This window comes from Aptenodytes forsteri, unplaced genomic scaffold (assembly GCF_000699145.1).
Source record: "Aptenodytes forsteri isolate BGI_AS27 unplaced genomic scaffold, ASM69914v1 Scaffold216, whole genome shotgun sequence".
Lineage (NCBI taxonomy): Eukaryota > Metazoa > Chordata > Aves > Sphenisciformes > Spheniscidae > Aptenodytes > Aptenodytes forsteri.
The window spans coordinates 2,581,857-2,609,607 of record NW_008796114.1 but is presented as its reverse complement, the minus strand read 5'-3'; the positions used below and the strand labels follow the sequence as shown (position 1 = coordinate 2,609,607).

At 46.2% G+C, this 27,751-nt stretch overlaps 2 protein-coding genes across 2 annotated transcripts in view; one reads left to right on the top strand and one right to left on the bottom strand.

The window, feature by feature from the left end:
* The window catches only part of ZYX (zyxin), a 12,327-nt gene extending 3,409 nt beyond the window's left edge, over window positions 1–8,918 (top strand). The window contains exons 2-10 of the mRNA XM_009287139.1: window positions 394–654; window positions 3,712–3,896; window positions 4,942–5,034; window positions 5,329–5,835; window positions 6,160–6,301; window positions 6,386–6,555; window positions 6,713–6,891; window positions 7,174–7,294; window positions 7,715–8,918. Coding sequence (XP_009285414.1) covers window positions 405–654; window positions 3,712–3,896; window positions 4,942–5,034; window positions 5,329–5,835; window positions 6,160–6,301; window positions 6,386–6,555; window positions 6,713–6,891; window positions 7,174–7,294; window positions 7,715–7,825 — 1,758 coding nt within the window. The 5' untranslated portion in view covers window positions 394–404 and the 3' untranslated portion in view covers window positions 7,826–8,918. The remainder of the gene's footprint in view (window positions 1–393; window positions 655–3,711; window positions 3,897–4,941; window positions 5,035–5,328; window positions 5,836–6,159; window positions 6,302–6,385; window positions 6,556–6,712; window positions 6,892–7,173; window positions 7,295–7,714) is intronic.
* A 3,802-nt stretch (window positions 8,919–12,720) lies between these two features.
* The window catches only part of EPHA1 (EPH receptor A1), a 35,356-nt gene continuing 20,325 nt past the window's right edge, over window positions 12,721–27,751 (bottom strand). The window contains exons 5-18 of the mRNA XM_009287138.1: window positions 25,012–25,167; window positions 23,768–24,100; window positions 22,434–22,558; window positions 22,171–22,330; window positions 19,508–19,604; window positions 18,652–18,707; window positions 18,253–18,375; window positions 17,964–18,149; window positions 17,458–17,519; window positions 16,865–17,074; window positions 16,035–16,184; window positions 15,140–15,333; window positions 14,669–14,824; window positions 12,721–13,776 (exon numbers count right to left, since the gene is read on the bottom strand). Of these exons, the coding sequence (XP_009285413.1) occupies window positions 13,698–13,776; window positions 14,669–14,824; window positions 15,140–15,333; window positions 16,035–16,184; window positions 16,865–17,074; window positions 17,458–17,519; window positions 17,964–18,149; window positions 18,253–18,375; window positions 18,652–18,707; window positions 19,508–19,604; window positions 22,171–22,330; window positions 22,434–22,558; window positions 23,768–24,100; window positions 25,012–25,167 (2,087 nt within the window). The 3' untranslated portion in view covers window positions 12,721–13,697. The remainder of the gene's footprint in view (window positions 13,777–14,668; window positions 14,825–15,139; window positions 15,334–16,034; window positions 16,185–16,864; window positions 17,075–17,457; window positions 17,520–17,963; window positions 18,150–18,252; window positions 18,376–18,651; window positions 18,708–19,507; window positions 19,605–22,170; window positions 22,331–22,433; window positions 22,559–23,767; window positions 24,101–25,011; window positions 25,168–27,751) is intronic.

The following is a 27,751-nucleotide window of genomic DNA, read 5'->3' as shown; positions in this document are numbered from 1 at the left end:
CCAGAGTTGGGGGGGTGAAGTGGGACGTTACTGGGGCTGTCACAGGCTAAGGTCAAGAGGAACTGGCTCGCTGCTGTCGTCTCCAGCATGCATGCACGCAGGGTTCTTGCGCAGCAAAGAGCTTGGTTTTCTCCGTGGCAAGAACCCCTTTGTGGTTAATGCCATACTGAGTTGAGATGGTGAAGCGCGCTGGCTCATTCAAGCTGTCTGCAGTTTCTGTTCCTCCTTTTTCCTGTGCTGATCCTGGAAGTGCTCTGTGCCCTGCTCAGGCACCTCAGCCTCTGGGCGGACTTAAACTCCTGTATCCCTCTGTTTCACGTGTTCCTCTCTATTATTTCCACTCTGGCTCAAGGCTGACTTCATATAGGTTTCCTCCCTCTTCTCTCCTGCCAGGTGCTGAGAAGATGGCCTCCCCAGGTGCCCCAGGGACCCGCATGACATCCACAGTCAGTATCAACATTTCTACCCCTTCCTTCTACAACCCGCAGAAGAAGTTTGCACCTGTGGTCGCCCCTAAACCCAAGGTGAACCCCTTCAAGGCTGGGGGTGCGTCAGAGTCGTCGCTGCCCCCACCTCCTGGAGTTGGCGCCCAGCGTGCTCAGATGGGGAAGGTGGGGGAGATTCCATCAGCATCCATGTCCCTGCTGGCAGAAGGTAGGTGAGGGCTGGCATGTGAGATGTGAATATGCATTTCTAAATTCTCAGGGTGTGAGGTCTGTAACTGGGGTTAACATGAGAACAGGGCCATAACTGCTATGAGTGAAGGATAGTCTTGCTGTAGAGGTCGGCAGGTTCCAGAATGAAATAAAACAATTGTAAAGGGATCTCAAAATACGTAGTATCTCCATTAGGAAAGGAGCCGGAAAGGCAATCCTGCGTTGCACTGATGCTGGAGGAATGCAATGGATTTTTCATAGTATTCCCTGAGTGCATAATTGTGTAACTGCAGTCAGTTTCTGGCCAGCATGTCTGAGAGCAAGTGTGTTGCAGGGAAGTTGATCCTGATGGTGATGAATCATGCTATTCTCCTTCTTCTTGATTCATCTCAGCTCAAGTTGGTTGTCTCTGACTGTAGAGATCCTTCTCGTGGACTCTGCAATTGCCATCTTTGCTGCTGGAGATGGGGAGGAAGAAATAATTGCATGAAAAAATGGTGGAAGCTATCATAAACAGGAAGTGAGACTTAGAGTTTGTATGGCTTGTAGAGTTTTATACTTTTTCCTAGCCGTTTGGGTTGGGTGTGTTTTCCTGTGTAGAGTGACTTCTTGCTTTAGTGTGGTTTTCTTTTTCTTTCCTTTTTTTTTTTTATTTTTTTATTTCCTGTGGTGGTGGGGTGGTTTTTTTTGTTTTGGTTTTTGTTGGTTGGTTGGTTTTGTGTCCTGTAAGAAGCAGAAGGTTCCTGGTTGTGTGGCTTCTTAGTTGGAACTGATCAGCATGGGGCCACCAGAAATTTCCCTAGGCACCTCTTGCTGATGCTTGATGCTGCATATTACCCCAGGACTCTTATCAGGGTGCACCTCAGTTGGGATACACGTATTCAGATAATGCTAACTGCTGTTTTAAATTTCTTTCCTTTCACTGTCTAGCACAGACTGTGCAACACCGATGTTTTCTAGGTTAGCGTGCTAAGTTAGTGGGCAGCTGACCTGATGTAGGAAGGCTGGTCCTGTGCTCAGAGGAGACAAATTATTAAGCCATTTTTTCCATTTCTTGAGTCACAAGGGCCTCAGCATGTTGGTGCTTCTGTCTCCTAGAATTGTACCAGCTAACTCTGGTGACCTTTTTCTCATACGTTGTTGGCTGGAATCTTGTGTCTGTAATTCAAGGTCCCATCTTAGGCTTTACGATCTTCTGCTATAGTCATGTGGATTAGGGATGTGTCTGTCAGAAGGTTTCAAACTGACACAAATACATTACCTGAAGTACAAAAGTAGACAGATGGATGTTAAAAAATATTTTTCAATATACAGTGCGAGTGGAGGGTTGGGTGTTGTTTGCTCCACTTCTCCCTTCCTTATAAAGCTTATTATGGAGAAACTAACTTGACAGAAAGATTAGTGGAAGAACCATTTGGCTTGAGCTGCTGTGTCACCCTAGGGTGAGGGCTGCCAGCAAGACATCTGAAGTACAGATGAACCACCAAAGCTCAGTCATGAGAGAAATGCATCTGACTTGATCCTTCTCTGATGCATCTCTTCAGTCCTTCTCTCCCTTTCCTATACACTCCCCAAACAAATAGTAGTATAACATAAAGCTATAGCAATTGGTCTCTTTGTCTTAAATGACAGGATGGCTAAGTTAGTATTGCTGTAGGAATGTTATATTTAGTATTGATCATTCTGTAAATCTGGTATAGTAACTTTGTGGGGAACTCTTTTGTTTGTGTGAATAATTCATAAAACAGGCTTTTAGTGCATCTGAAACAATGTGACCGCAGATCAGGGCTACATTTCTGCAATATTCTTTATCATTTCAATAAATCAAAAGGCAAGCGTATACAAACTTGATCCCAAACTGTAGTTTCAAAGAAAAAATACCAGCCTGGTATTATTTCCCCCCCAAGCAGAATTTCTGTGGCGCAAGAAGGCTTGAAAGAGATGCTGCATACCCGTGCAGTTTATGCATTCTGCTGGCTAGTAAGATTTCAGCTTTCCTTTTCTGGAAGGGCAGTATCATCTCCCTTAGGTTACAGATGAGAAGTCCTTATAAAGTCTGTCGGCAACAGCTGCATATAAAGATGAGACAATTCAATTACTGCTGTTAAAAGTTGCACATGGAGTAGCAGGAGTGGAAAACATGGTCTTTCACCCTACTGCTGGTTGGGGCTAGCTAGGAAGAGAGGTGGGTGTCTAGAAGAAGGGATGTGGAAGTTATGTCTCCTTGTCTTCAGTGTTCTTTGCTGCTTGGCTGATGAGAAGACAACTTCTCCCATACATGGTGAAGGGAAGAGGATTCACATTTATTTGACTGCACTGTAGTAGAAAATGTCTCTTTTTGCCTGTTCCACATCTTTGGCAAATATGAATAGGTGGAAGCAATGGGGTTTTCTTCCAGGAGATTGAGGCACTCTGGTGCTTTTCAGCCTGCTTAAAAGGCTGGAAAATTTCTCATGTCTTAATCTGTATCAGGTATGGGGACATTTCAGCCTCCAAAAGGAAAGCTGTTTTCATCTCCCAGAAAAATAAAAGCAGTTTCAAAGATTCCTCATATGCATAAGGGGTAGTTGGTCCAACTTGCCTTTTTTCCCCCACTTGTTTCTTGTAGTGCTTAGTAGCCAGCTGCGAGGTGCCAGCTTATTTTCCTGTAATAATGCAGGCTCTTCAGGGTCCTGGGTTGTCTGCTGGCATTCCTTCTAATGCTGCTCTGTATTCAGCAATCTGAGCTAGTTACTGGTGAGAGAAGCATATGCTAGGGACCAAAGAATGAGAGGAGGAATGGGAGAGGGCATAGTAAGACATGTTTCCCAATTTTACAATAACTATTCCCAGTGCCTAATTGCAGTAGCTACTGACGAAAGTTTATATGATGGCAAATAGCTTTGGAGAAGGTGAAAGCCAGCCTGTGGAGTTCGGTTGTCCTTGATGGGTGCTGGGGTCTTCTGGGTACTGGGGAACTACTTGCTGTAATACCTTCAAGACCCCTCCTGGGGTTTGTACTGGCTAAGAGTAAGAAATGATCCAAACTTGCTTTTATTCTCATTCTTCCCCACAGAGCTGCCACTGCCACCTCCTCCCCCACCTGGAGAGGAGGCAAGTTTCTCCTCAAACTGTGCTTTTCCCCCACCACCACCACCCTTTGAAGAGCCTTTTCCACCAGCCCCAGAAGAATTTTTTCCTTCTCCTCCTCCTCCGCCGATGTTTGATGAAGGGCCTGTGAGCAAGGTACCTGCCCCACAGGTGAGTGAGGTCAAGGGAAGTATAGTTTCTTGTGATGCTCTGTGAGTTGGGACAGCTTCTCACTACTCTCTGAACTAAGCAGCAGGAAGCCCTGAGATCTTGGAAAGCACATAATGCTACCACCCCATGGACCAGCGTAGGTTAGGGTCAACTGGCCAGCCTGCAGCTCTGCAGATGAAGGACCTGGGGTTCCTGGTGGACAAATGAGTTGAATGTGAGCCAGCAATGCACCCTTGTGGCAATAAAGGCCAACCACATGCTGGGCTGCATTTGTGAGAGTGTAGTCGGCAGGACAAGGACAGTGATTATTCGTCTCTCTTCAGTGATAGTGAGGCTGCATCTTGGAGGACTGTTTCCAGTTGGGCTCCCCAGTATAGAAACCCCAGAGGAATACTGAACTAGATGCAATCCAGCAAAGGGTCATAGCGATCACTGGGGGTTGGAGCACGTGATGCAAGAGTTGGGTTTGTTCAGCCTGCAGAAGAGGAGGCCAAGGCAGGGATCTAACTGCAGTCTGTAATACCTAAAGGAGGGCTGGAGAGAAGACAGATTCCTCTTACTGGGGCACAAGAAGAGAACAAGAGACAATGGACACAAGTTTCGGCAAGGGAAATTCCTGTTGGACAGAAGAAAAACCTGTTCCCCTCCAAGGGTGGCTCAACACTGGCACAGGTGCCCAGAGAGGCTGGGAAATCTGCGTCCTTGGGGATGTTCAGAAATCACCTGGACAAGGTCCTGAACAACCTGGTCTAGCTTGGGAGTTAGCCCTGCTGTGAGCAGGGTGTTGGACTAGAGACCTCCAGATGTCTTTTCCCACCTAAATCTGTCTGTGAGTTTCTTTGGGCTGTGCATTTTCCCACTGTTTGTAGACCTTGGAGACTGTGCCCTGTTCATCCTCACCAACTTGCTATCCACTCAAAGCAAGGAGCAGATCTGTACCACAGTCCAAAGTGTCGAAATCTGCTATTGTAAGGGGATACACCCGGTTCTCTGGCTGTTCCTGTAACATGCTCTGCTCCCTCTTTCCTCATGGATGGTGGTATAGGTACGTGGCAAGATGAGCAGCATTGATCTTGAGATTGACTCACTGTCCGTAATGTTGGATGACATGGAGAAGAATGACCCCTTCAAATCGCGGGTGAGCTCTCGAATGTTGCAGGTGGAAGGAGAGATGACTGGTTTGCTGAATGGAGGTAGTGAGAAGGGTGCTACTGAAGATTAAAATGTCTGGATAAACCATAGCAAGAAAGTGTATGTGAAGGACCAGAAAGCATAGATCTTGCAGCTTGTCAGGACTGGTAAATGTGTAACAGTGTGGGAACTCTTAGCATTGCGGGTCTGTGATAGCTGCTGACTTACTGCTATAGACAGCGTATTTTCTCTTCCACCTTGCTGATAACTGCCTGTTTCTCTCTGTTGCTTCCCTTTACAGATATCTCCAGGATCCACAGGTTCTCTGGAGAAGCCATCGGCCCCAAAAGCTCATGTGGAAATACCATCTGCACCCAGAGATACTCCTCATTCCTTTCCTTCCAAGTTCACTCCAAAGCCAAGTGGAAGCTTATCTTTCAAGCCCCCTGGAGTGGATTTGACCCCTGCCCCAACCCCATGGGCAGCCCCACAGCAACGCAAGGAGCCCCTACCACCAGTCCCTCCACCCCCCTCTCTCCCTCCTGCTCAGACTGCCCCTAAATTCACCCCAGCCCCTGTCGCTGGCTCTCCTAAGTCTGGGTCCAAATCAGGTGCCAATGTTCCCGTGGCTCCCTCAAACTCTACAAGATATCCTACCTCCCTTCAGACTCAGTTCACAGCCCCTTCACCTTCAGGGCCCTCCTCTCGGCCACAGCCTCCCAATTTCACCTATGCCCAGCAGAGGGAAAGACCCCAAGTGCAGGAGAAGCCACGTCCCACAGAACAACCTGCTGCTGCAAAAGACACGGTAAGGGATAGAGCCATGGGACTGGTGTCTTTGGACGGGCACAGCATCACTGGGAGTGAAGTTGAAGGATGAGGAGGGAGGGTCTGTCCCAGGCTAGGGGAAGCTGTTACCCATCTGAAAGAGGCGTAACTAGAGACAGTGATGGAGAGGGACAGGACTTCATGTAAAGGTGGAAAGGAGCAAGCACAGTGGATGGCAGATAGTTCCCTAGAGGGACACAGAGAGAAGAAGTAAAGGTGAGAGAAGTAGGTTTATTAGGGACAGGATGCGGAGGGAGTCTGTCTATATGTGTCCTTCGGGACTGAATGTTTCCTCTTCCTGCAGCATAGACCCACAGGCTCCAGTGCAGATCCACCTAGGGGAAATTCCTGTCTGACCATGAAGGATGTAGAAGAGCTGGAGATGTTGACCCAGAAACTAATGAAAGATATGGAGCATCCGCCCCCAGCAGAGGCTGCTACTTCTGGTGTGTTCCCTCAGCGGACAGCCGTAAGACTAAGACTGTGGTGGGTTTTCCTCTCTCCTAATCCCTTTCTTCTTCCACTGACAGAGCTCTGCGGCTTCTGCCGGAAGCCCCTATCACGAACCCAGCCAGCTGTGAGGGCCCTGGACTGCCTTTTCCATGTGGAATGCTTCACCTGCTTCAAATGTGAGAAGCAGCTGCAGGGACAGCAGTTCTACAATGTGGATGAGAAGCCCTTCTGTGAGGACTGCTATGCTGTGAGTCACTGGGATGAAAGCTGCTGGAGAGAGCTGAGCTTGCTGTGGTTGCTCTCTCTTGCTTTCCCTTCCGCCTTCCATCTTGCCTGTCTGTGGTGTAGCCTCCCAGGGGTGGGGGATTGGATTAACGTGTCTTACTTGTTTCCTTTGGGTGCAGGGGACCTTGGAAAAGTGCAGTGTCTGCAAACAGACCATCACAGACCGGATGCTGAAGGCCACTGGTAACTCATACCATCCCCAGTGCTTCACCTGCGTGATGTGCCATACCCCTCTTGAGGGGGCCTCTTTTATTGTGGACCAGGCCAACCAGCCTCACTGTGTGGATGACTACCACAGGTATGGAGAGAGCACGTGCATGTGGTGTCTGAAAGAAGGCAGATTCCTTCACACCTGTTTAATTTTGCTGCAGTATGGGGTTGGGTTGCCCATGTGATCTGTTGGACATGAAGTTAATAATGAGAGGGCAATGTACCTTGTAGCAATTAAGGTCTTTTCCCACATAAACTTCTTTGTGATTTATTATTCCTCTGCTGCTAATACTATTGTACGGCAGTGGGAAACCTGCATTGAATGCCACTATGGTAGTCATGGTCTCCTCCATATTTTTGTGGGTTGCAGGAAGTATGCTCCACGCTGCTCAGTCTGTAGTGAGCCTATCATGCCAGAGCCTGGAAAGGATGAGACAGTGCGTGTGGTGGCATTGGAGAAAAATTTCCACATGAAATGTTACAAGTGTGAGGTAAGCCTGGTGGCCCTACTCCTCCCATCTTTCCCATTCCCATTGCCAGCAACTGGGCACCTTTGTTGTCTATCCTGACCAAACACTAAGATTGTTTTGAATTAATCTGGAGCATTTTGAAGCAGGTTCAGAAAAAGATTAGACATTCACAGACCAGAGGTCCATGAACATGGACTATGCAGGGCTGTAGTCTCTAACATCCCTAATACAGCAGCTGTGTATACCGGAGGAACACGCTGGGATCACAGAAGGGGCTTGCGCTTCCCTCAAAACAGTATCTCCCATTAGCACCATCAGAGACAGAGCAGTGGGCTGTGAGCCATTATCCCGATCCAGTGGGGCATTTCTTACATCCTTGAATGCATTTATCCTGCTGTTGGCTGTCATTGAGCTCCCTCCCTCTTTTCTTTCCCTGTTTAGGACTGTGGGAAGCCCTTGTCCATTGAAGCAGATGAGAATGGGTGCTTTCCACTGGATGGGCACGTGCTGTGTATTAAGTGTCACACTGTTCGTGCCAAAACGGCATGCTGAGGAGCTTGGAGTGGGCATACCCTCAAGACCCCTGCACTCAATACTCTTCCCCTCCCCACCGTTGTCCTGTCCCTCTGCCTGACAAGGCAGATTGCTACCAATGGAGACTATGCCAGCGCAGTTCTTTACTCATGTAGGATTAACTGCTCCTAGACTTCACTCTCCACACCCACCAAGAAAGGACCTCTTCTCCTGTCGCCACTTCATGGCCACAGTGTATTCCAGGCTGGGGGCTATGATCAGGGTGAGTGCAAAATCTCTGTTCCCTTAAGACTCTGGAGGAGAAAGACCAGACCTCCACCACTGCCTGGTGGAAATAGCAAGAACAACCTGGTGGCAGGTGCTGGGAAGGGCTGAGCATTCTTCTGTTCCACGGAGCCAAGAATGATGATTTGAGCTTAGAAGGTGGAAGCCTCCATCTCGGCACCACTTCTGTCTTCAATTTATTTTATTTTTTTTTCTTGTGCCACCTCATTATCAGGATGTCTTCCCCTGCCCCCTCCCTCACTCCTGCGTTAGAGTGTGGAGGCAGAACATACTGGGAATCTCTGTTATCGTTGCTGGAAAAAGCTAACCTACTATAGCTTTTCTGTCTCTAATGGATTTTACTGGCTAACTGTCTTGTCACTTTTTTTCCTTAGCCAGATTGACCTGCCAATGTTTGGAATCCTACTCTGTTCCTGAGTTTGGAAACTTTTTTTTTTTAAAATCTTTTTCCCTCCCCAAAATGAATCATTTCCCAGTGTGGTTTCTGGACAGCCAGGCTGGGCACCAGAGTAGCAAAGCAGTCCAAAGAATGCATGTTTACAAATAAAGACCGTCATAAGGATGGGCAGCACATGGTGAGGAGGCATCTCAGTGCGTGGATGAGGATTCAGCAGACTGAGGAACGTCTCCCCGTTCCAGTAGGGATTCTTTCACTGCCGTCAGTGAAAGCTGCAGTGTAATTGCAATGTACTGTCTGGCTCTAAGTGTTACTACACTGAGCCCCATTTCCTGGACTAGAAACTCTCAAACTGAATAAACCTTTTGAATAAGTACACTGTCCAACCACTGTTTGCATTCAATAAAATGTGGGTTTTTTCCATTAACATGTGTCTGCTGTATTTGTTCAACTACCCATGAGAACTGCTGTCTTAAGCAGTACAGCGTGTATGTGTAGTTGCTATTCCACCTAGCCTCCAGAGATGATGAGTCTGAAAATGGCCTTTCTATCTCCACCTCTTGGTCTCCTTTTCAATCTGTTTATTTTCCTACTTTCCTGTGCCTGAAGAGTAGCTCTCATTTAAAGCAGTGGAAGACTGCATTTCAGTACAGCCAGATTGTAGTCTGCTTGATGGTGTCACTGGGAGGCAAGTTATTACAATCCACTTGCATCAGACTGGAATAAAGTGGTCAGTTTGCTTGCTTTGCCTTAACTATTGCTACTCAGAAAGCATTTGTGCTTGATGTTTATGGTTTTAAGCATGGTAGTGTCTTGGTCACCGCAGGTGAAACTCTTCGTTGTGGTAAGCATCAATGCTTCTACACTTCAAAGACATGAAACCTACTCTTGTTCTCTTGCCAGTTTTGGGGAAATCTTAAATGATTCCTTGCAAATTGATCCAGTAAATGCTTTGAGGTTTCCTATAGGATGAGCAAAGAAGAAACAAATTGTACATTTGCTTTCTTTTTCTTTTCTTATCTGAGTTCTTGCTGTTTTGTAGGCATTGTTTTGAGTGATTGTTTCTAGATTATGTGACTAAAAGCTCATGCCCACAGACACCAAGGAGCACAGAGGAGAGGAATGATGAAGGGGGTGGGGGGGGAGGAGAGAAGCACTCTAACCTAGCTCCTCCCAGAGCTATCAGAGGACTATAGCCCCAGTGTCTGGCTATGAAACGTGTCCAACGGAGTCAATGGGAAGGGCTCTCTGAATCACCTTGCAGATTAAAGGGAGGTTAGTCCCTCGGAGGGGCATGGGGTGCAGGGGAAGAGCATTTGGGGACTGCAACACTTGTTACGGGATGTGTAGGGGCAGCATCAAAGGCAGGAAAAGGGAGTGATCAAGGAGAGGAAGCAGCATGGGAAAATGGGAGGGGGAAGAGGGCACAGAAGGGGCTGGCTGCATGTACGCTTGTCTGGCCATGCCCTGTGTGTCATCAGTGCCGTCAGTCCTCTCTTCTTAGTAAACTTTTTTTTAAATTTTTTTATTTTCCTGTGTGAAGGGACTCTGTTCAGTGCATGTGGAGGCCTAAGTGCCAGCAACTGGAAATACCTGAGTACATGCGTATTGTGTATGTCCAGCATAATCACTAGCAAAAATCAAGTCAGAGTAGCCGGTGAGTAAGTAGGGTAAGAGGCTTGAAAGCCATGAGTTGGCATGGCGGCGAGTCTGGCCAGATGCTGGAAAGACCAGCCTGAGAGTCAGCTGCTAGAGCTCCCACGAGGTCCAAGCCAGTTACTCTCCAGCCTGGAAGTCAGCTACTGGTAAACCTGGACCAGCTACCAGAGATCAGTTAGCATCTGTGTGTGAGGTGACAGGGAGACCAGGGAATCCCCAGGCCAGCTGCTGGGTAGAGCCAATGTCTAAGGCTAATTACTGGAGGGCTCCCTTGTGTATGTGCATGCACAGAGGGGTCTGAGTGCCCACCACTGGAGTGGGGCTGCAGGCCTCAAGGACTCATGTCCTGGTGCCAGCAACTGAGGAGACCAGCTCAGGCTCTAGATCGTGGAGCCAGCTACTGCATAGCTGGCCTTAGACATTAGAGGGATCCATAGTATGTATGTATATATTTCCCACTAACAGGTTCATCCTGATCAGCCAGAGAAGGGAATAAGATCAGGCTGATTGTGCTGTGCTTGCGTGACTGGTGTGTTTTCTGCCTCAGGCCAGTACAGTGTGTGTGCATATATATACATGCACATATTATATACATGTATATTTTGTGTGCACGAGTGCCTATTGGGAATACACGCTCCGGCTTGCTCTACTGGCTGTACCTGAGGACATGGAACTGAGCAGCCTCTTCTCTATCAGGCCAGCTGATTCAGCAGCTCTCACGGTTGAAGTTGGAAGGGACCTCCCTGCACAGGGCAGGGTCAACCAGAGCAGGTTGCTCAGGAATGTACCCCATCATTTTTTTAATACCTCCAAGGATGAGAACTCCACAACCTCCCTGGGTAACCTGTTGCAGTGTTTAACAACTCTCACACTAAGTTTTTTCTTACCTTCAAATGGAATTTGTTGTATTTTAATGTGTTCCCACTGCTGCTTCTCCTTTCACTGGATACCACTGAGAAGAGTCTGGCTCCCTGTTCTTCACTCCCTCCCATCAGGTATTTATACACAATGGTAAAAGCCACCCAAACCTTCTCATCTCGAGGCTGAACAGTCCCAACTCTCTCAGCCTCTCCTCATATGTCAGATGCTCTAATCCCTTCAAGTCCAGTAAGTCCATGTCCTTCTTTGTACTGAGGAGCCCAAAATCAGACACAACACTCCAGATGTCTGACCAATGCTGAATAGAGAGGAAGAATCGCCTCCTTCCAGCTACTGGTGATGCATTTGCTAATGCAGCCCAGATACTGTTGGCCTCCTTTGCTACAAGGGCACATTTACTGGCTCAAGTAAAACTTGCTGTTCACTATGACCTGCAAGTCCTTTCCTGCAAAGCTTGCTTTCCAGCCAGTCAGCACCCAGTATGTACTGGTGCATGGGGCTATTCCTCCCCAGTTGCAGGGCTCTGCAATTCCCTTTGTTCAACTTCGAGTCTCCTCTCTTCCCATTTCTCCCGTTAAAGTTCCTCTGAATGGCAGCACAACTATCTGATATATCAACCACTCCCAATTTTCTGTCATCTGCAAGGATAGGCTAAAGTTTACAGATGCATGACACAAGCTCATAATCTTGTGTCAGCCTCATCAGGACTCATCTTCTAGCCTGGGTATCTGCCATGTAGCAACTTTATTTATTATCTGTACTTCATGTTAAAGACTATTACTAAGACTGAACTTACTGAGATACTAAAAAGACTCACAATAAGAGCTTGTCAGCTGTCTCTCTTACTATAGTTGCAGTGACTTGAGTAGCTGAGGTACGTGTGTGCTATGGTTCTTCATGTACACTCTGCTGCTTCTCATGTTGAACAGAAACCAGCCTTCTTGCTTTAAGTTGCAGTTCTTTAGATCTCTGCTTCTTAACCCTTCTGTCATTTATGGTTAAGAAAGACCTTCCCAGGAGCAGGAGTGTTAATTTATAGCCTTAAGAATTTGGAGCATTATACAATTACAGAAACACTGATAGCTATCTACAGCAAGTAACTGATTGCTAAATGGCTAGCACTCACCTTCTTCACCAAGCTAGACTTAGCTCAAGCACTGAAAAATAAATCTTGAGTGACTACTCTTCCCAGGTAGGAGAAAGTCTTAGGAACAGCAGAGTGAGATTTCCCCCCCCCCCCCCCCACCCCTTCTCTCGCGGGAGAGGGAGCACATCCCCATTTTGAAGGCTTACGGACACCCCGGGGAGGTTCCCCCCCCCCCCCCCGGACAGTCTATTCTGCAGGAGAAGGAAGTACTACTCACATGTATTTCATCAAACTACAGCAGTAGCTTCTAATACTTCTCATGGTTTAGGAGTAAACACAGGAGCTGTAAAAAGATGGACTTGGCTAATGGATGGATACAGCTATAACTGGGTTTAGAGAAAAAGGTCTGAAGTGACCAGCTGCATATGTATCCTTTAATCCTAATGCAACTGCATTTCCACATTAAATCTGCAGTTAAATGGACAAAGACCATTGGCTGAAACAACTAAACATGGATGTAAGGACCCTGCTGGAACTTATAATATATATGCTCAAGTAAAGGTCCCAATCATATTTGAAATAAACCAAAGAACTCCAACACAGCCTGCTCTGCCACAGGTTTATTTACAAAATATTATTTACAGTCTATAACTGTCTTGAGCTCTGATAAATAATAACATTTCCTCCACAGAGAAGGAATAAGACAGACCACCTATACATTTTTCTGTTACAAATACCCTATCCAGCCAAACAAGGCTATTCTCTCTTTTAAAAAGGGGCAGAGAAAAATGGGTATCATCATCTAAAGGGCTTTCTGTCCATGACACAAGAAAAGGTATTAAGCAGGTTGGAGAGATGTAAATCTCCCCACTGAAGTGTGCATGTGCAAAACAGCAACATGCTGAGGTTACATGATCACACAAGTTACAGCAGAGTGTGCTGCTACTCCCAACTTCTCCTCCAAAGAAAGAAGTACACCATGAGCTGGTGTTTAAGGCAAGAATAGCTGAATTAAAAAATATATTCCTTACCAGCAGCCTTGTGAAAGACTGAATAGTTTGTTCCTGTTGTAAAATAAGGAAGACAGAAGGCTGCTGAAGTGGGAAGGGATGTATGCCAGGGAGTGAATGGGCCCAATCTCTACATGTCTGTGTCCTTGTGCATGTTCCCTGAATGTCCCAGTCTATCTATCTGAACTCTCATCTCCAATCTTAAAACATTATCCACTGCCCCCAACCAGCTTTGTATGTATCCTCATGTTTCCATGTGATATACCGAGGGTCTGAAACTCCAATATGTGGACCACAGGGATTACTTAGTGCTGCACAGAACGGACTACAGAAGACAGGGCTGAGAACAGTTTCTAAGACCAGTGCTCTGAAACGTACTGATGGCTGCTGTAGAGCTAAAGCAAGGGGGAACAGAAACGAGAGCAGGTGGTGTTGCCTCACGAGCCCTTTCAGTTCTGGCTGTTTCACTTTGCTTGTCCCAGTCACTCATTTGGAAGCAATTGCCATAGGAATGGTTCCAAGTGATATCTGGTAAGAATGGGCATTTAGCAAGCTTGAGAGAGCCACGACTGATCACTCCTTAAAGCCTTGGATGCTACACAGGATCCTCTTCTGGTGGCCTGGAAGTGACACTCCCATCTGTTTCAAGTCCCTGAAGGAAAGGGGAAAAGAAAGGAAAAAATGAATTGCTGTTCTTGTTCCCTGGGGACTGGGATGGGGGTAAGGGCAGAAACAGTTACCAAGTATTAATTCAGAAAGCTTCCTTTCCCTCAGTGTCTCCTACTATACCTACCTTTTCTCTAGAGGGAAGAAACTTCTAGATGTTTCTGCCCTTCCCTGGCTACGTCTGCCCACCCAGTCAACTGGCTTCTCCCACCTTGTGACTAGGCCTGTGCTCCCATTAAACCAGGACTGTGTCCATGTCAGCTTGTGATATGAGCCATGTCTCAACCCCTTAGCAGGTCTGCCCCTGCACTGTGCCTGTTCATTTGTTTTATGTAACTAACTGCCCTGGTTGGAGCTGGCTATACGTCCCCGACCCTACAACAGAACATGCCTGCGTTGGTAAAGCATCTGACCTGAGTCCTTCTAAGGAGCCCAGAAGGACTTTGCTCTATGATAGAACAGTGCCTGGCTGATGTGGGGGGAATATCACTAGCCCATCTAGAGTTCAAGGCAAGAAAATTCTCTTATAAAATCCTTACAAGGGTGGGGAGATGGTCAGGTTAGAGAACTGTCTGCCATCTATTGTTTCCCCTTGCTGTTTGTGTCTGACGTGAGTTCAGAGCAGCTCAGGCCCCTGAAGAGCCTCAAGCATGGACAGTTAGGGAATTAAGTCTCGCAGTTTGGGCTGATCCCAATTCTTCTGGGCTGATTCTTCCCTTTTAGGGCAAGAAGCCAGTCCACTTCCATTTAACTATACAGAGAAGGATGGAGAGAAGCCTTCCAAGTAAATATGAGTGCCTGTTCAGAGAGCACAGGGACAGACACAGCTATTTGTAGCATAGCCTGGGGTGCCTCGTGGGAGCTTAGCCTGCCCTTACTCAGCAGTGAGCTCCAGAATGGACTCCATGGTGTCCAGGCCGGCAGTGCGAAAGTTGGAGATGTAGCGCTTCATGCGAATGGATTCTAGCCACTCAGGGATGGATCGATAGGGGATTCCATCAGATCCACTGCAGCTGGGAAGCCGGAGTGTTACCCTAAAGACAGATAAAACCTTCATTAGCCAGGCAACTACCTTAAATGGCCAGTACTATGAGACAGTAGCTAAAGGGCAACCCCCCTCTGCCAGAGCTAGGCCAACTTATCTGCTCTCTGCACAGTGAGGTCAGACTGCCCAGGCCAATGGCTATGCCCTCTGTCACGATGAGAGAGAGATGATTACTATCTTCTGCACACAGAGCATTCAAGGTGCCTCTTGCCAGCCTGCATGGCTAGCACTACCTCTCCTCCTGCTGGAGACAGGGAGGTGAAAATCTCCCAGTTAACTTCTCCTCCAGTGATAGCCTGCTTACCTGGGATCAAAGTCTGCAACAGGCCGGAGGAGCTGAGGACTTGAGATGAAATGTTGCAGCTGTGCCCGGATTTCCTGAAAATGAGGCCTCCTCATCCGATCGTGTGACCAACAGCTCTTCATGAGCTCATAGAGGATAGATGGGCAGTCCACAGGTGGGGGGAGCCGGTACCCGTCCTCTAAGCTTTTCATCACCTGCACAGAGGACAGAGAGAAATCTGGCCAAGAGCAGAGAATGCGAAAGAGGAGCCAGAGACCTCTGTGGGGCTGGGAGCAGGCAGTTCACTATTTTGCACAGTGTGCAGCCAGGGAGGGGTTGAAGCAGATTCCGTGTATAAATTAGGGTTTGGGCAGCACAGCAAAGGATCAGGACACCTAAGGAATGTCAAAAAGTGAAGTGGCATATGCAGGTACTTTCAATCCTTTACTAGCCTAGCTCCCATTTGCCATTCAGGGCATGTGTTCATGAGAAGTGAGGACCAAATGATCCTGGCACAGGCCCAGTGAGAAAAGGGGAACCAGACTCTGAGGAATAATTTCAACAGCATGAGCTAACCTCACAGATGTGCTGAACCTAGAATGAGTATGAGACCAATAATACTCCAGAGCCAGAGGAAGGAGAGAAAGAAACCAACAGAGAACATCTCCAGACCCAAAGGCCATGGCTGATTTAATCAGCTCATTTGGGTCATTGCTGTTGACACCTGAACATGGTTCAGAGGCCCAAACGCTTATTGCTCTTGACTTGGTTGCATTGATTTTTAGCAGGGAGGGAGACATAGTCGTTATGCGCTCAAAAGAATGTCAAGACTGCAGGCCAAGGGAGATCTACAAAAGCTGGGCCTACGTGCCTTGTTTATTTTTTTAAATCAGCACTTGAGCTCAGTGTCTGTTACCTCTTGATTGGTCATGTCCCCATATGGCTTGTCACCAAATGACAGCACCTCCCACATGACAATTCCAAAGCTCCAGACATCACTGGCTGAGGTGAAAATCCGATGAGCAATGGCCTCTGGGGCTGTCCATCGGATGGGAATCTTACCACCCTGTGAAAGAGCAGAGACATAGTGTATCCAGCATGTATCACTGAGTTATAATTCTCCGGTGCTTTCACACCAGGAGCTTACAAAGTGATTCAAAGACTGGGCCCACTTCACTTGAAGTGACGTGAAACCACCCCTGGGGAAATATCTCAAAAGGACAGAAACATTCTTGGAAAGTGACTGAGTTTAAGCCATCTGTTCAGTTGAATGTTACACAAAACCACTGCTGAGGGAGTGGGAGTAAGAGCCTGACACCAGTCACAGCCCAAGTTTGAATGACACCAGACATTAGAATCACTGGAACTTTCATTGAAAGAGACCTGTTGATGTCTCTAGTCCAAACCCCTGATCGCAGCAGGGCTATCTTCAAAGCTAGATTTAGTTAACTGAGTGCAAAAGATCAGACCTCTTATTTTGCTTCTCACTTCAAAACCACAATCCCTCTGAATCTCTTAGCAAACAAAATCAACATGGACTCCAGACAGAAAAGCACCACCTTCTGAATCGTTCACACTGTGACTTGCAGTTTTATTATGGGTTTTCCTCAGCGATTTTCCATCGAAATCTTCCCCTGGCCTGCTGCTTCCTATTGTGAAGAAATTCTGCCATTCTTATCTGGCAGAATCTCAATGCCCCTGAAACTACAGTTCATTTACAAGACTGAGAGATTGTTTTTGCATTACCTTGGTTTCATAGGTTCCCTCTGCATCATTCTCCAATATTCGGGAGAGACCAAAGTCAGACACCTTGCACTGAAGACTGCGTGTTACCAGGATGTTGCGAGCGGCCAGATCCCGGTGCACGTAGTTGTGTTCTGAAAGGTAGGTCATGCCAGAGGCTATTCCCTGCAGCATGCTCACAAGCTGCACAGGGCTAAATTTTTCCTCATTCTCCTGCATGGAAGAAGTAAGAGAAGATCCTGGTCAAGTGACATCAATCTGCTTGGTTTTTAGTTACTGGCCTTATCAACGTGCAAAGTGGGCACTGGTGAACAAGCAAAAAGGCAATGCTGCAGCCCAAAGGACCCAAGAGGTTCTCACTAAGGGACTGGTGGTGGTCTCCAGAGTGCACCTGCACTTCAACTACTAAAGACTGCACTCTGGACACTGAGCAAACTGGATGGCATCAAGCTTCAACTGCTGAGACTGGAAATGTTAGTGAGCAGAAAGTAAGTGGATGTCTGGATCTTATTTCTAGTCTTCTTTTAGGGTCCTAAATCCAGGTCAAGTGCAAGCTCCATCAGTACAGAAGCCTATTACAGATTGGGGTCTCTCACCCGGAGGAAGGTATCCAGCGCTCCGTTCTCCATATACTCAGTGATGATCATCATTGGCCTCCCTTGAGGAAGACAAGAAGGTGTCAGCCTTTTTGCAATTCTACTCTTGCCTTTCAATGCTCTCCACATTGCCCCAACACAGAGAACCATATCCAATCCCAGCCAACATCCCCACTGCACTGGCACAGCTGGCTGATCCTTCTCCTTAGATCTCCCCCAATGATTTTGTATTCCTCCTTGTGTCACACACAAAACCTTAGTGTGTCCCTTACACTATATCAACTTCTCATCCACTCACCAACCCAAGAAGACCTCTCCTAACACTGCCTCATGACTCCTGTTGGAAATCCATACCTCTCCTCCCTTCCTCATTCTTTGCCATAGGCTAACATGACAATGCCTGTCTTCTCCAGCATAGCCTCTCTGACAGCATCCTCTCTAAGAAAGGCCTGAGAAATGTGCCAGTTTCTGCTCTCGTTCCAGGACTCTCTCCCACACGCTCTTACTTTTGGTGACAACTCCTTCCAGACGCACAATGTTCGGGTGGTTGAATTGCCCCATAATTGTTGCCTCACGCAGAAAGTTCCACCACTGTGAGTCTGAATATGTCGGCTTCAGGGTCTTGATGGCAACCACAATACGTTCTTTCCCTGGGAGCCGCAGGGACCCACGATAGACCTCCCCAAACTCCCCTGAGGACAACCAGAGGCAAAAAGTCACAGATGAACTCAGGAATAGGCAGCAAAATAACAGTGTGGGGGAACTGAAAGATGGGGAGAGCAACAAGTAACTCACCCTCTCCAATCACATTCTCCATAGTGACACAAGAGACATCCAGTTCCTTAGTGAATTCCAGCACCCCTCTGCTGGGGTCATCATACGGTTGCAGGTCTACATAGGGCTTCAACCAGACTTTCTCTGTGGTAAAGGGAAACAAAAGAGCAAATTAACCTGTCAACTCTTTGGACAAGCTTTGCAGGGCAAAGCTACAGAAGTAGAGGTGAATCCATGGGATTCTGACAATGGCAGTAAACAAATCTACCAAACATACACTGAAGACTAGAGCTGTTATGGGAAGAGGCAAATTACATCAGAAAATCCATGCCAGTGTCTGGTTTGGAACTACTGCTTCTTTTCACTCCTTCCAACCCATTCCAGGCTTCTCCCTGGTTCTACTACCCCTTTGAAGCTCACCTCGATCAAAGCCTGAAGTATTGTAATCTGGCCGTGCTTGTCTCCGACGAGCCTGCCTGGAACATAAGAAGCAGTCATGAGAATAAAACGGTCAGCAGATAGCAAAGAGAAAAGCAAGACTTCTAGGGTGTCTGCCCTAGTTGGTCAGGAACAGAGTTCAGGGTAGTGCAGAGCAAAGAGGAACCAGACACTGCACCTACTTGGTAGAGTACAGCTAGCAAGAAAATGTGATGCTTCATTTACATTTAGAAATAGAGCTTTGTTTTCATGCAGGTAGTTTTGTTCATCCTTCTGCTTGCTGAATTAGAGATTAATTTCTATTCATTTTATGTTTTCTGTACACTTTCAGTACAATACTTGATCTTCTTAAAACCAAACAATTGCAGCCTTATAGACATTTAGAAAGGAAGTAGAATTTTGTATCTGGGTAGGGGACCACTAAAGTAATGGTATATGGAAAATGGTTTGAAATTACTAGATACATGTATTGCCCACTTAATTGATCAGCAGCTATAGAAATGATTGTACCATAACAATATTTTTATTCATCTGTCATGATAACAGTATGATAGTGCTGGATTATAACAAAACTGAGAAATCACCACATTTTCCTCTGTCCTCAGCAGCAAGCATTATCTTACAGACATATCAATCCCTCCAATCCTGCTAATCAAAATTACTTACTGAGACTCATTCCATCTTGCTGCAGCACACTGGTCTTACTCTTTCTTCCCTAACTAACCTCTACCTATCCAATGTCCTGTGAGAAATCAGGGCCTCCCTCCCTTTCTCAAGCTCCCATAGCTCAGCTATTCCTACACCTATACCTTTTTCAATACCAAAAAGCAACACTTACTTTTGCCGAAAGATGAGAAGTCCAAGAAGCAGCCCAATAAATAGTAGAACTCCAAAGATAATAGAGACTATGACTCCACCAGACAGAGCTCCTGTGTCTGCAGAAACAAAGAGAAAGGCCATATCGTTTAAAAGACCAAGAACTGTTTGTCTGGAATGTAGCAACCAGCTTCTACCAGGCAATCGTATTGGGTAAGTTACAGCCATTGGTCTTCCAGGCAGCAGAGCCACCAGATTTGAGTCCTATCGTATTGTTATTCACGTGTATGGAGCACCTTCTGGTGGGTATCTGGTTAACTCTTATCTACAATCTTGGTCTTCCAGCTGAGTAATTTATCCTTATGCCTGATTTCCCACATAAATTCCATGACACTTTCAAAAACGAGGAACAGCTGTTCCTTCCCTCCCACTCCTCTCCAACTACTCTTTCAGATCAGACCCTTCCTCCTGCTCAGTAGCTGATTTAGACTGTGGCACAGAAAAGACATGATTTTCCCCCGCAGTCTACCTTGACCCTCTTCTTGTTTATGAAATTAATTTCCCCCTCCCCTTCCATCAATATCTGGGATTGGTCCTTTGCCCAATTACCTTGACAGAAGACACTGTCTGCTTAGGACTTTTGAAACAAGCAGGTACTGACTTATGAACTTGCAGTCTAACATCATATTCCTGCTTTCTCAAAACTAAGCGTCAGGTGGTTTCAGTTTGTGATTGGATAGCATTCAGAGAGCATCCACATAACACAGGTTGTCTTCTTCCATTTAGATTCTCAAGCTAAAGCCATCCATTTCCATACAGTATATTTGAATTCATCAGATGAAATGCTAAATGACCTCTGTTGATGAAGTATGTGTTTTTAAGCCTTATTTCCCATAACTTAAAAAAACATTTAAAAAAATTAAAAATACATTAATGAAAAGTGTTCATATCCATATCTAACGAGAATCTACATTTTTTAATATTTTCCCTAAAGAGATTTAGGAAAACATCCAGAAGAAAAAAAAATTCCTAAAGAAATTGTTTCAATAAATGAGCAGATTTTAAAGTAAGGAACAGCTTGTGTGACACAGACAACTGTGTCTGGAAGTGTTTCCTAACATCCAGTCCAATGGTCAGCATCCGTAAAGCCTAATTAACACTTGTTATTCTTGCTCAATTTGATGCTGACTCATCCCACTAAAATTATTAAAAATCACCAGCTTAGTTAAGCAGAAATCAAGAGGCAGAGCTAATGTTCTTTTTTGTTAAAATCAAAAAGGGAAGATTTGGAAGGTGAAATAATATCTTTTATTAATAAAATGGACAAGCTTTTAGGTACATAGCACTTCTGCAGGAAATTAAAGGATCTAAATTCTCAAATTCAGATTTTAAAAAATTGCCTCTCCCTGCAAAGCTTGTTCCACTAATATCCCTAGACCATTACAGCTAAACAATGCTTCCAGTATTATCAAAGAAGAACTCCCACCACATGAAACCTTGCTGGCACTTCTTTTTAATCCCTTTCATATTCAAAATACTTCTGTCTTGGCATGATGAGGTGATCAACTTTTATTTTAAAAAAAAGCATAATCGTCATGAAAGTATTTTCTAACGTCCTTTTATAATCAAAACCATCTAAGGTACATGTGAACTTACATATTTTCCACAGAACCTTTCTCGTACGTTATTCTATTGGTTAAAGATCATTTATGTCATCATCATCTGGCACTGCGACTTCATGAAAATTTTACCAAAAGCTCCTGGTGCCAAAAAAAAGCCCAATCTTTAAATGATATTCCAATCATGGTATCACAACTCCTTATGAGCTTTTACACAGTTAACTTAACTATTTAGTTACATTAAGGTATGCCTTTGCTTTCTTCCATGTCCTTATTTCATTACAATAAAACTAGCCTTTCAAAGGCATCATTTCAACAGATGTATTTCTAAAATTACCCATAGGTTCAATAGGAGGATCTGTGAATGTGTGGAATAAAGAGAGAGCAAACTCCATCATAGAAAATTTTTGATAAAGGGGAAGTCTCTGAGTAACCCAGGGAAAGAGGAGGTTGGATGCGAGGCCTGTATGAGATGTTCTTTGACATAGGAGAAAGGTCTTCCTTGTGGCCTCAACAGCTTGGCCTTCTACACTTCGTGCTTTGGTGGAGACCTTTTTTCAGCGGCACATACCATCTTTTTGGGCAGAGTTACATTCAAGGGCTGGACTACATACAGGGGAAACAATAAAGCTGGAAAAAAATAGTGGTGACGTCCTTTGAGTTCTCCTTTTCACTAGTAACTTTCACACAAAAGGAGGCATATGGTAATAATTTTGCTAACATTCAAACTTAGAAACATTAGCCAGAATCAAAATGTCTTTCAGGAGAACTAGAGGAAGAGCTGGTAGGTAATTTGCCAGAGCAACACACAAACCTGAGACTGATCAGTTCTGAATGGGAAAGTACAAGTGGATTTTATAGGACAGCAAGGAAACAGGATAAATGTCTCCTTGTTCTACATTTTTACAAAGCAACAGGCTTGGCCCTGGTGACAAGAAACTTCGGAGTGTGGTGTCTGTGCCTTACAGCTAGCAGAAGACAAAAAGAGATCCGTGTACCATATGAATATACAATCTGATGGGGAAGTGAGTTTCTTCCAAATGAGATACCACTGGTTGTCCTTTACCTGGTGGAAGGGTGCGGAATTCCTGCTCCGGGGAGTAGGGCCCAGGCCCGAGGGGTGTGATGGATCTCACACGAAGCAGGTAGGCTGTGTCTGGCTGCAGGTCTGTCAGAGTGACATTTGGCTCAAGAAGGTGCTTCACTGTGTAACGTGCCTCCTCTCCCTGCAGAAATCGAACAGGGTCAAGTAACAAATACATGTTGAACAGAGAGGACGCTTCCACCACTTTGGGTGAAAGGGGGAAGAACAAATAAGGCAGGCCTCACCTTCTCAAAGAACATGACCTCATACTCCACCGAAGTCCGGCTGCGCTGCCGTGGGGCAAGCCAAGAAACAGAAAGACTACTGTCATCTCTTTGTGTCAGAATAAACTGGGATACTGTCACCGGAGCTGCAGGGGAGAGAACAGAGAACATCAGGAAGAAATACAAACATAATGCAAACTAGGCCCTCTCTCCAACAGAAGCTCTATCTTTCCTTCTCTGGTCATACCATGCAACTGGAACTGACGCTCATTGCCACTGCCACTCCCTCATCTTTCTCTTCTGTGGTGAAAGGGAAATGAGGTCTCAGGTTGTAATTAATTGCTTTCCATGAATAGTATGCTTCTACCCCAACAACAGAAGCATAACTTTGGCCCTCAAAACAAAATCAGTGTTCCAAGAAATTACATTTAATCCAGCACTGCACTGAAAGTATTCAATTTGAAATAAGAATGTTAGGATTTTATGCTCTTACAGCAGCAGTAACACAACTATCCTATGTGATTTATGAATGCAGCTCCATTTCATAGGTGTACAGTGAAATTCAATGCTCAAAATCTCTCAGCTGACTGCAAATGCATGCTGTTCATGAATAAAAAGATAACTCTCAACAGTCTGCAGGGACTGAAGAGTCAAGCCTGGTTCTCTCTTTGTCCTTCATCATCACCAGGAAGTGATGAGGCGAGCCAAAAGTAGCTCTGCTTTTCTAGTTCAGAGTTGTGCTGCCCCCGCATAGCGTCAGGAAGAAAAGTCGTATTTTGTCACTAAATCAGAACTTGGGGAAAGCACCAAGGGCTGCTGAGCACTTTTCTATAATCACATTTCACAAGACTCTGAAAAGTATTCACAGGGCAGCCAAACTAGCCAGCTTGAAGCTAAACTACAGAAATGTGTCAAGAACTTGCATGCTTTTAACATCCTCATTTCTCCATGCTTTCAAAGCTTTTTTTTTTTTAGTTACAGCAGGGTTTCTGTTGTGTTTGGTTGGATTTTTTGCAATATCCGAGTCACGGGAAATATTTCATGCCACAGTCCCTGTTCTTCCTGTCACACAGGTCTACACTAGTGTATGACAGGGAGGGCTTCATCCTCCTCACCTCTGTTAAGTCCTTGGTGGATTCATAGCTCTTGGTGGGTAACGATTACTGCTGCTTTGCCTTGCAAGGAATATGACTGATGGACTTTACATGGCAGAGGCAGAGGTACCTGAGTCCTTATCATACCATACCAACACATGTGGCAGACAGAAGGAGAAGATGGAGAAAGCTTAAACATTCACAGAGATTCCTCTTCCTTTTCCTGATGAGCAGGAAGAACTTCTCTCTGCTTCTGCTAACCTGCATGTCCAACTGCGACCCAGAGAGTTGGAGCAGTTCTCTGTGGAGCAGGTCCCATTCCTGAGACACCATTATGGGCTTCCACAGCAAATGTGTAGTTGGTGTAAGCTTCTAGGCCATCCACATCCACAGCAGGTTTAGTGAGACCAGAAGCACTGGGGGAGAATACCACACCAGCCTCACACGGCTCACACGACAGGAAATGGCAGCGCTGACAGAAGACTGTGTAAGTCAGGTCCTTTCGCCCACCGTGGTCGCTGGGTGGCTGCCACCACAGACTCAGCTGCGTGCCAATAAGGGAGAAGCTGACATTGCGGGGAGCTGAGGGGGGGCCTACAAGAAGCATGAAAGAAAGTATTAGATCCAGCTATTAATAACCAAAGTTCTGTGGCAGTTTCCCATCTGCTGATGCATTTCAAATGGAGCTCTCTGTCCCCCCAGCCTCTCCCTCTCCAATCTCTCATCCCCATTTCCCAATGTTTTGTTTCCTCCCATCTCCTTGTTCATAGAATCACAGAATGGTTTGGATTGGAAGGGACCTTTAAAGATCATCTAGTCCAACCGCCCTGCCATAAGCAGGGACATCTTTCAGTAGATCAGGTTGCTCAAAGCCCCATCCAGCCTGAACACTTCCAAACACGGGGCATCCACAACTTCTCTGGGCAACCTGCTCCAGTGTCCCATCACCCTTATCGTAAAAAATTTTTTCCGTATGTCTCATCTAAATCTACTCTTTTTCAGTTTAAAACCATTGCCCCTTGTCCTGTCACTACAGGCCCTGGTAAAAAGTCTTTCTCCATGTTTCTTATATGCCCCCTTTAAGTATCGAAAGGCGGCAGTAAGATCCCCCCGGAGCCTTCTCTTCTCCAGGCTGAACAACCCCAGCTCTCTCAGCCTTTCTTCATTAGGAGGTGTGTTCCAGCCCTCTGATCATTTTTGTGGCCCTCTTCTGGACTCACTTTAACAGGTCCATGTCTCTTTTTTACTGGGGACCCCAGTACTCCAGGTGGGGTCTCACGAGAGCAGAGCAGAAGGAGAAAATCACATCCCTTGACCTGCTGGCCATGCTTCTTTTTATGCAGCCCAGGATATGATTGGCTTTCTAGGCTGCAAGCGCACATGGCCAGCTCATGTCCAATTTTTCGCCCACCACTATCCCTAAATTCTTCTCTGTAGGGCTTCTCTCAATAAGTTCATCCCCCAGTCTGTATAGATATTGTTCTTTCTTTCTATCTGCAACTCACGGGTGCAAGCAATGTTCTGGCCCTCCGAAGGTGCTCGGTAGAAGCCTGCATTGCAGGAACAAGACGTAGCCCCTGACTCATTGGACAAGCTGTTGGGGGGGCACTTCAGGCAGCGTTTAGTTTCCAGGGAATGACGGTAGAATCCTCGCTGGCAGGCTGTGAAGAGACAAACAAGTCAACATAAGATCAAAAAGAAACCACCTGCCAGTTTTGTTTGGCTTCTTGAACACTCCTTTATCTGCTTGCTTTCCTTCCATTTTCTTAGCTCACAGAAATATTTAGGTTGGAAGGGACCCCTGGAGGTCACCTAGACCAATCATCTTCTCAGAGCAGATAGAGAAGAGATGCAAACTCAAGGTAGGATCAATGTTATGACAGGACTTGTAGACTGAAGAAGGGGGATCTCATTCCTCATGGATACTGTATGAAAACAGAAGCTGGTCAACCTCAGAGATTTCTTTCAACATAAACCCAGACTGGTCCCCACCTTGCCCTTCAAGCTTTCCACACCATAAAGAAGAGCTGTAAATACTAGCTCCAAGTCCTTGTACTTCTCAGAGTCCTCTGCTTGCTGACTTCATATGGGAAAGTCAGTGGGCTTTTTAGCAGAAGCATCTTTTCTGATTTCAAGTGTTGTACCAGAGCACCACCTAGCAGGGCCCTGGGGAATATCTAGATAACTATCAGTTCGCCTAACAGCATTGAGTGTAACTGGCTATGGAGTCACCACAGTCTGCAAGAGAACAGGTGCCACATGCTTTCTATTTCCAGTGCTACAAAAATAAGCAGCCGCATCTTGCTCTAAGTATAACATCTGACACTCTGTTTTTGCTGCATTACTATCAGCTTGATCTACAGGAGCACTGGTCTGTCTACCAGTTATCTCAAGGTCAATGCTTCACCTCTATAGGTGTGTAGCAAGGAGAAAATGAGTGAGGGAGGCTGAAGTAACCTGTGAATTTAATGGTTTACCAGCCTGTGCTAAATGAATCTATCAAATGTTCTTAAACTAAAGAAACAAACAACCTATCACTAATCAAATGGTTGAGGAATGCATACACTAATTTTCTGCCACAGCTACCACCTTGCATTTAACTTGAGCATTGAGGGAATGACCCTTTTCATATTGCACTATAAAAGCAACAATGTCCTGTGTAATCCCTCAGGAGATCCCAATGGAGAACATCCCAAAGCCATCTGTGCAGGAGCCTGACACAAATGGCTTACTGTGGTGGAACATAGCATAGGAAAGATCCTTTATCCAGAAGACAAAAAACAACCCAGCCACTCCTACTATGTGACACAAAGGAACACCTGAGGGACCTAAAAAAATTTCCACTAACAAAGGCCAAACAAGACTCCTCACCATCAGTCTCAGGAAGAGTCATTATCCTCACTGTACGTTGAGATCTCTCTCTAGATTGTCATCAGAGAAGTGGCTTCACCTCATTCCTATTGGTCCCCCTTCTTGCCCTGGGATGGCAGGCAGACTGTCCCATTAACACTGGATGATGTTAGCTGGCCTACCAGTTGCACAGTAATACCATCACACAACCATTTGAGGATACTATTACAGTACACAGGCCAAAAGGATTTGTAGCAGTTAAGCCTAAAAAGCACAGAAAGGAGAAATAATCACAAGAAGTAGGAGCAACCAGCACCTTCCAATTTTGGGAAATAACAGAACCATTCAGGAACGAGTCTGTCATTCTGAGCTACAATCATACAACTATGTGGTCAATGATAGCAAAGGCTGTTGAAAGAATTACAAGGCTCAAGTATTGATTGTCATCAGCCCAAAGAGATTCCATTTATATTCAAGATCAAATCATCTCTTTCAGAAATAGGCAAGAAGAAGAAAAGTTACTTGGATCTCTAGGCTGCTCATGACTGAGAGCACTTCTACATGCGGGAGTGAGGATGAAAGCTTTGTGGCCTCCTGCCATTTTGCTCCAGCATAAGATTTCAAAATTCCTGACACTAGATCAGTTTGGGTCAGGAGAGCTTTGACAGCAACATAAAAAATAAACAAAGCGCAGCGCCACAGACCTGTATAACACAGAGGTTCTGATGTTCCGTGGACAATACTACCTGCCATATATATGGGATGACATACACACCTTCTTATCAGGCTGAGACAGTCAGCAAGTAAATTAAGGAAATTTGGGTTTGAGGACTCAAGAACAGTTAGGTCTGACCCCGAGAGAGCCTCTCTTAGGCTTCTGTTTCTCCGGACTAAGCTCCAATGCCGCTCCAGCCCACAGTCCACACCTGCTGCCTGGTCTCCGGTCTCCACTTTACTCACCAGTCTCCGGTCTCCACTTTACTCACCAGTGGTGCTGAGACCCTTCAAGCAGGTGAGCTGCCTTGCAGGGAGACAGCATGCCTCATAGGGAGAGGGAGTGCAGGGAGGGAACTGCACGGGGGACATGTGGGCGAAGGGACAAACCCAGGAGGTAATCGGGCAGGCACCAGCTGGCCGGACCAAGTCACATCACCTGAGGCTGTGTCTAGACCAGTAAACTAAAGGGAGGTGCAGGCAGGAGCAAAGGCACCCAGCTGCCTGCACGACCCAGACGCCAGCACGGCCCCAGCCCCAGGCCCGGGCCCGCTGGGAGGGACGGGGCGCAGCGCGGGGGCAGCTCCCGCGGGCAGCAGGCATGAGGCCATCCAGTCTCGGGCCGGCGGGCCACACAAGCCCAGGCCAGCCCCGACCGGCGCCCTGGGAGCGGCGCGCACA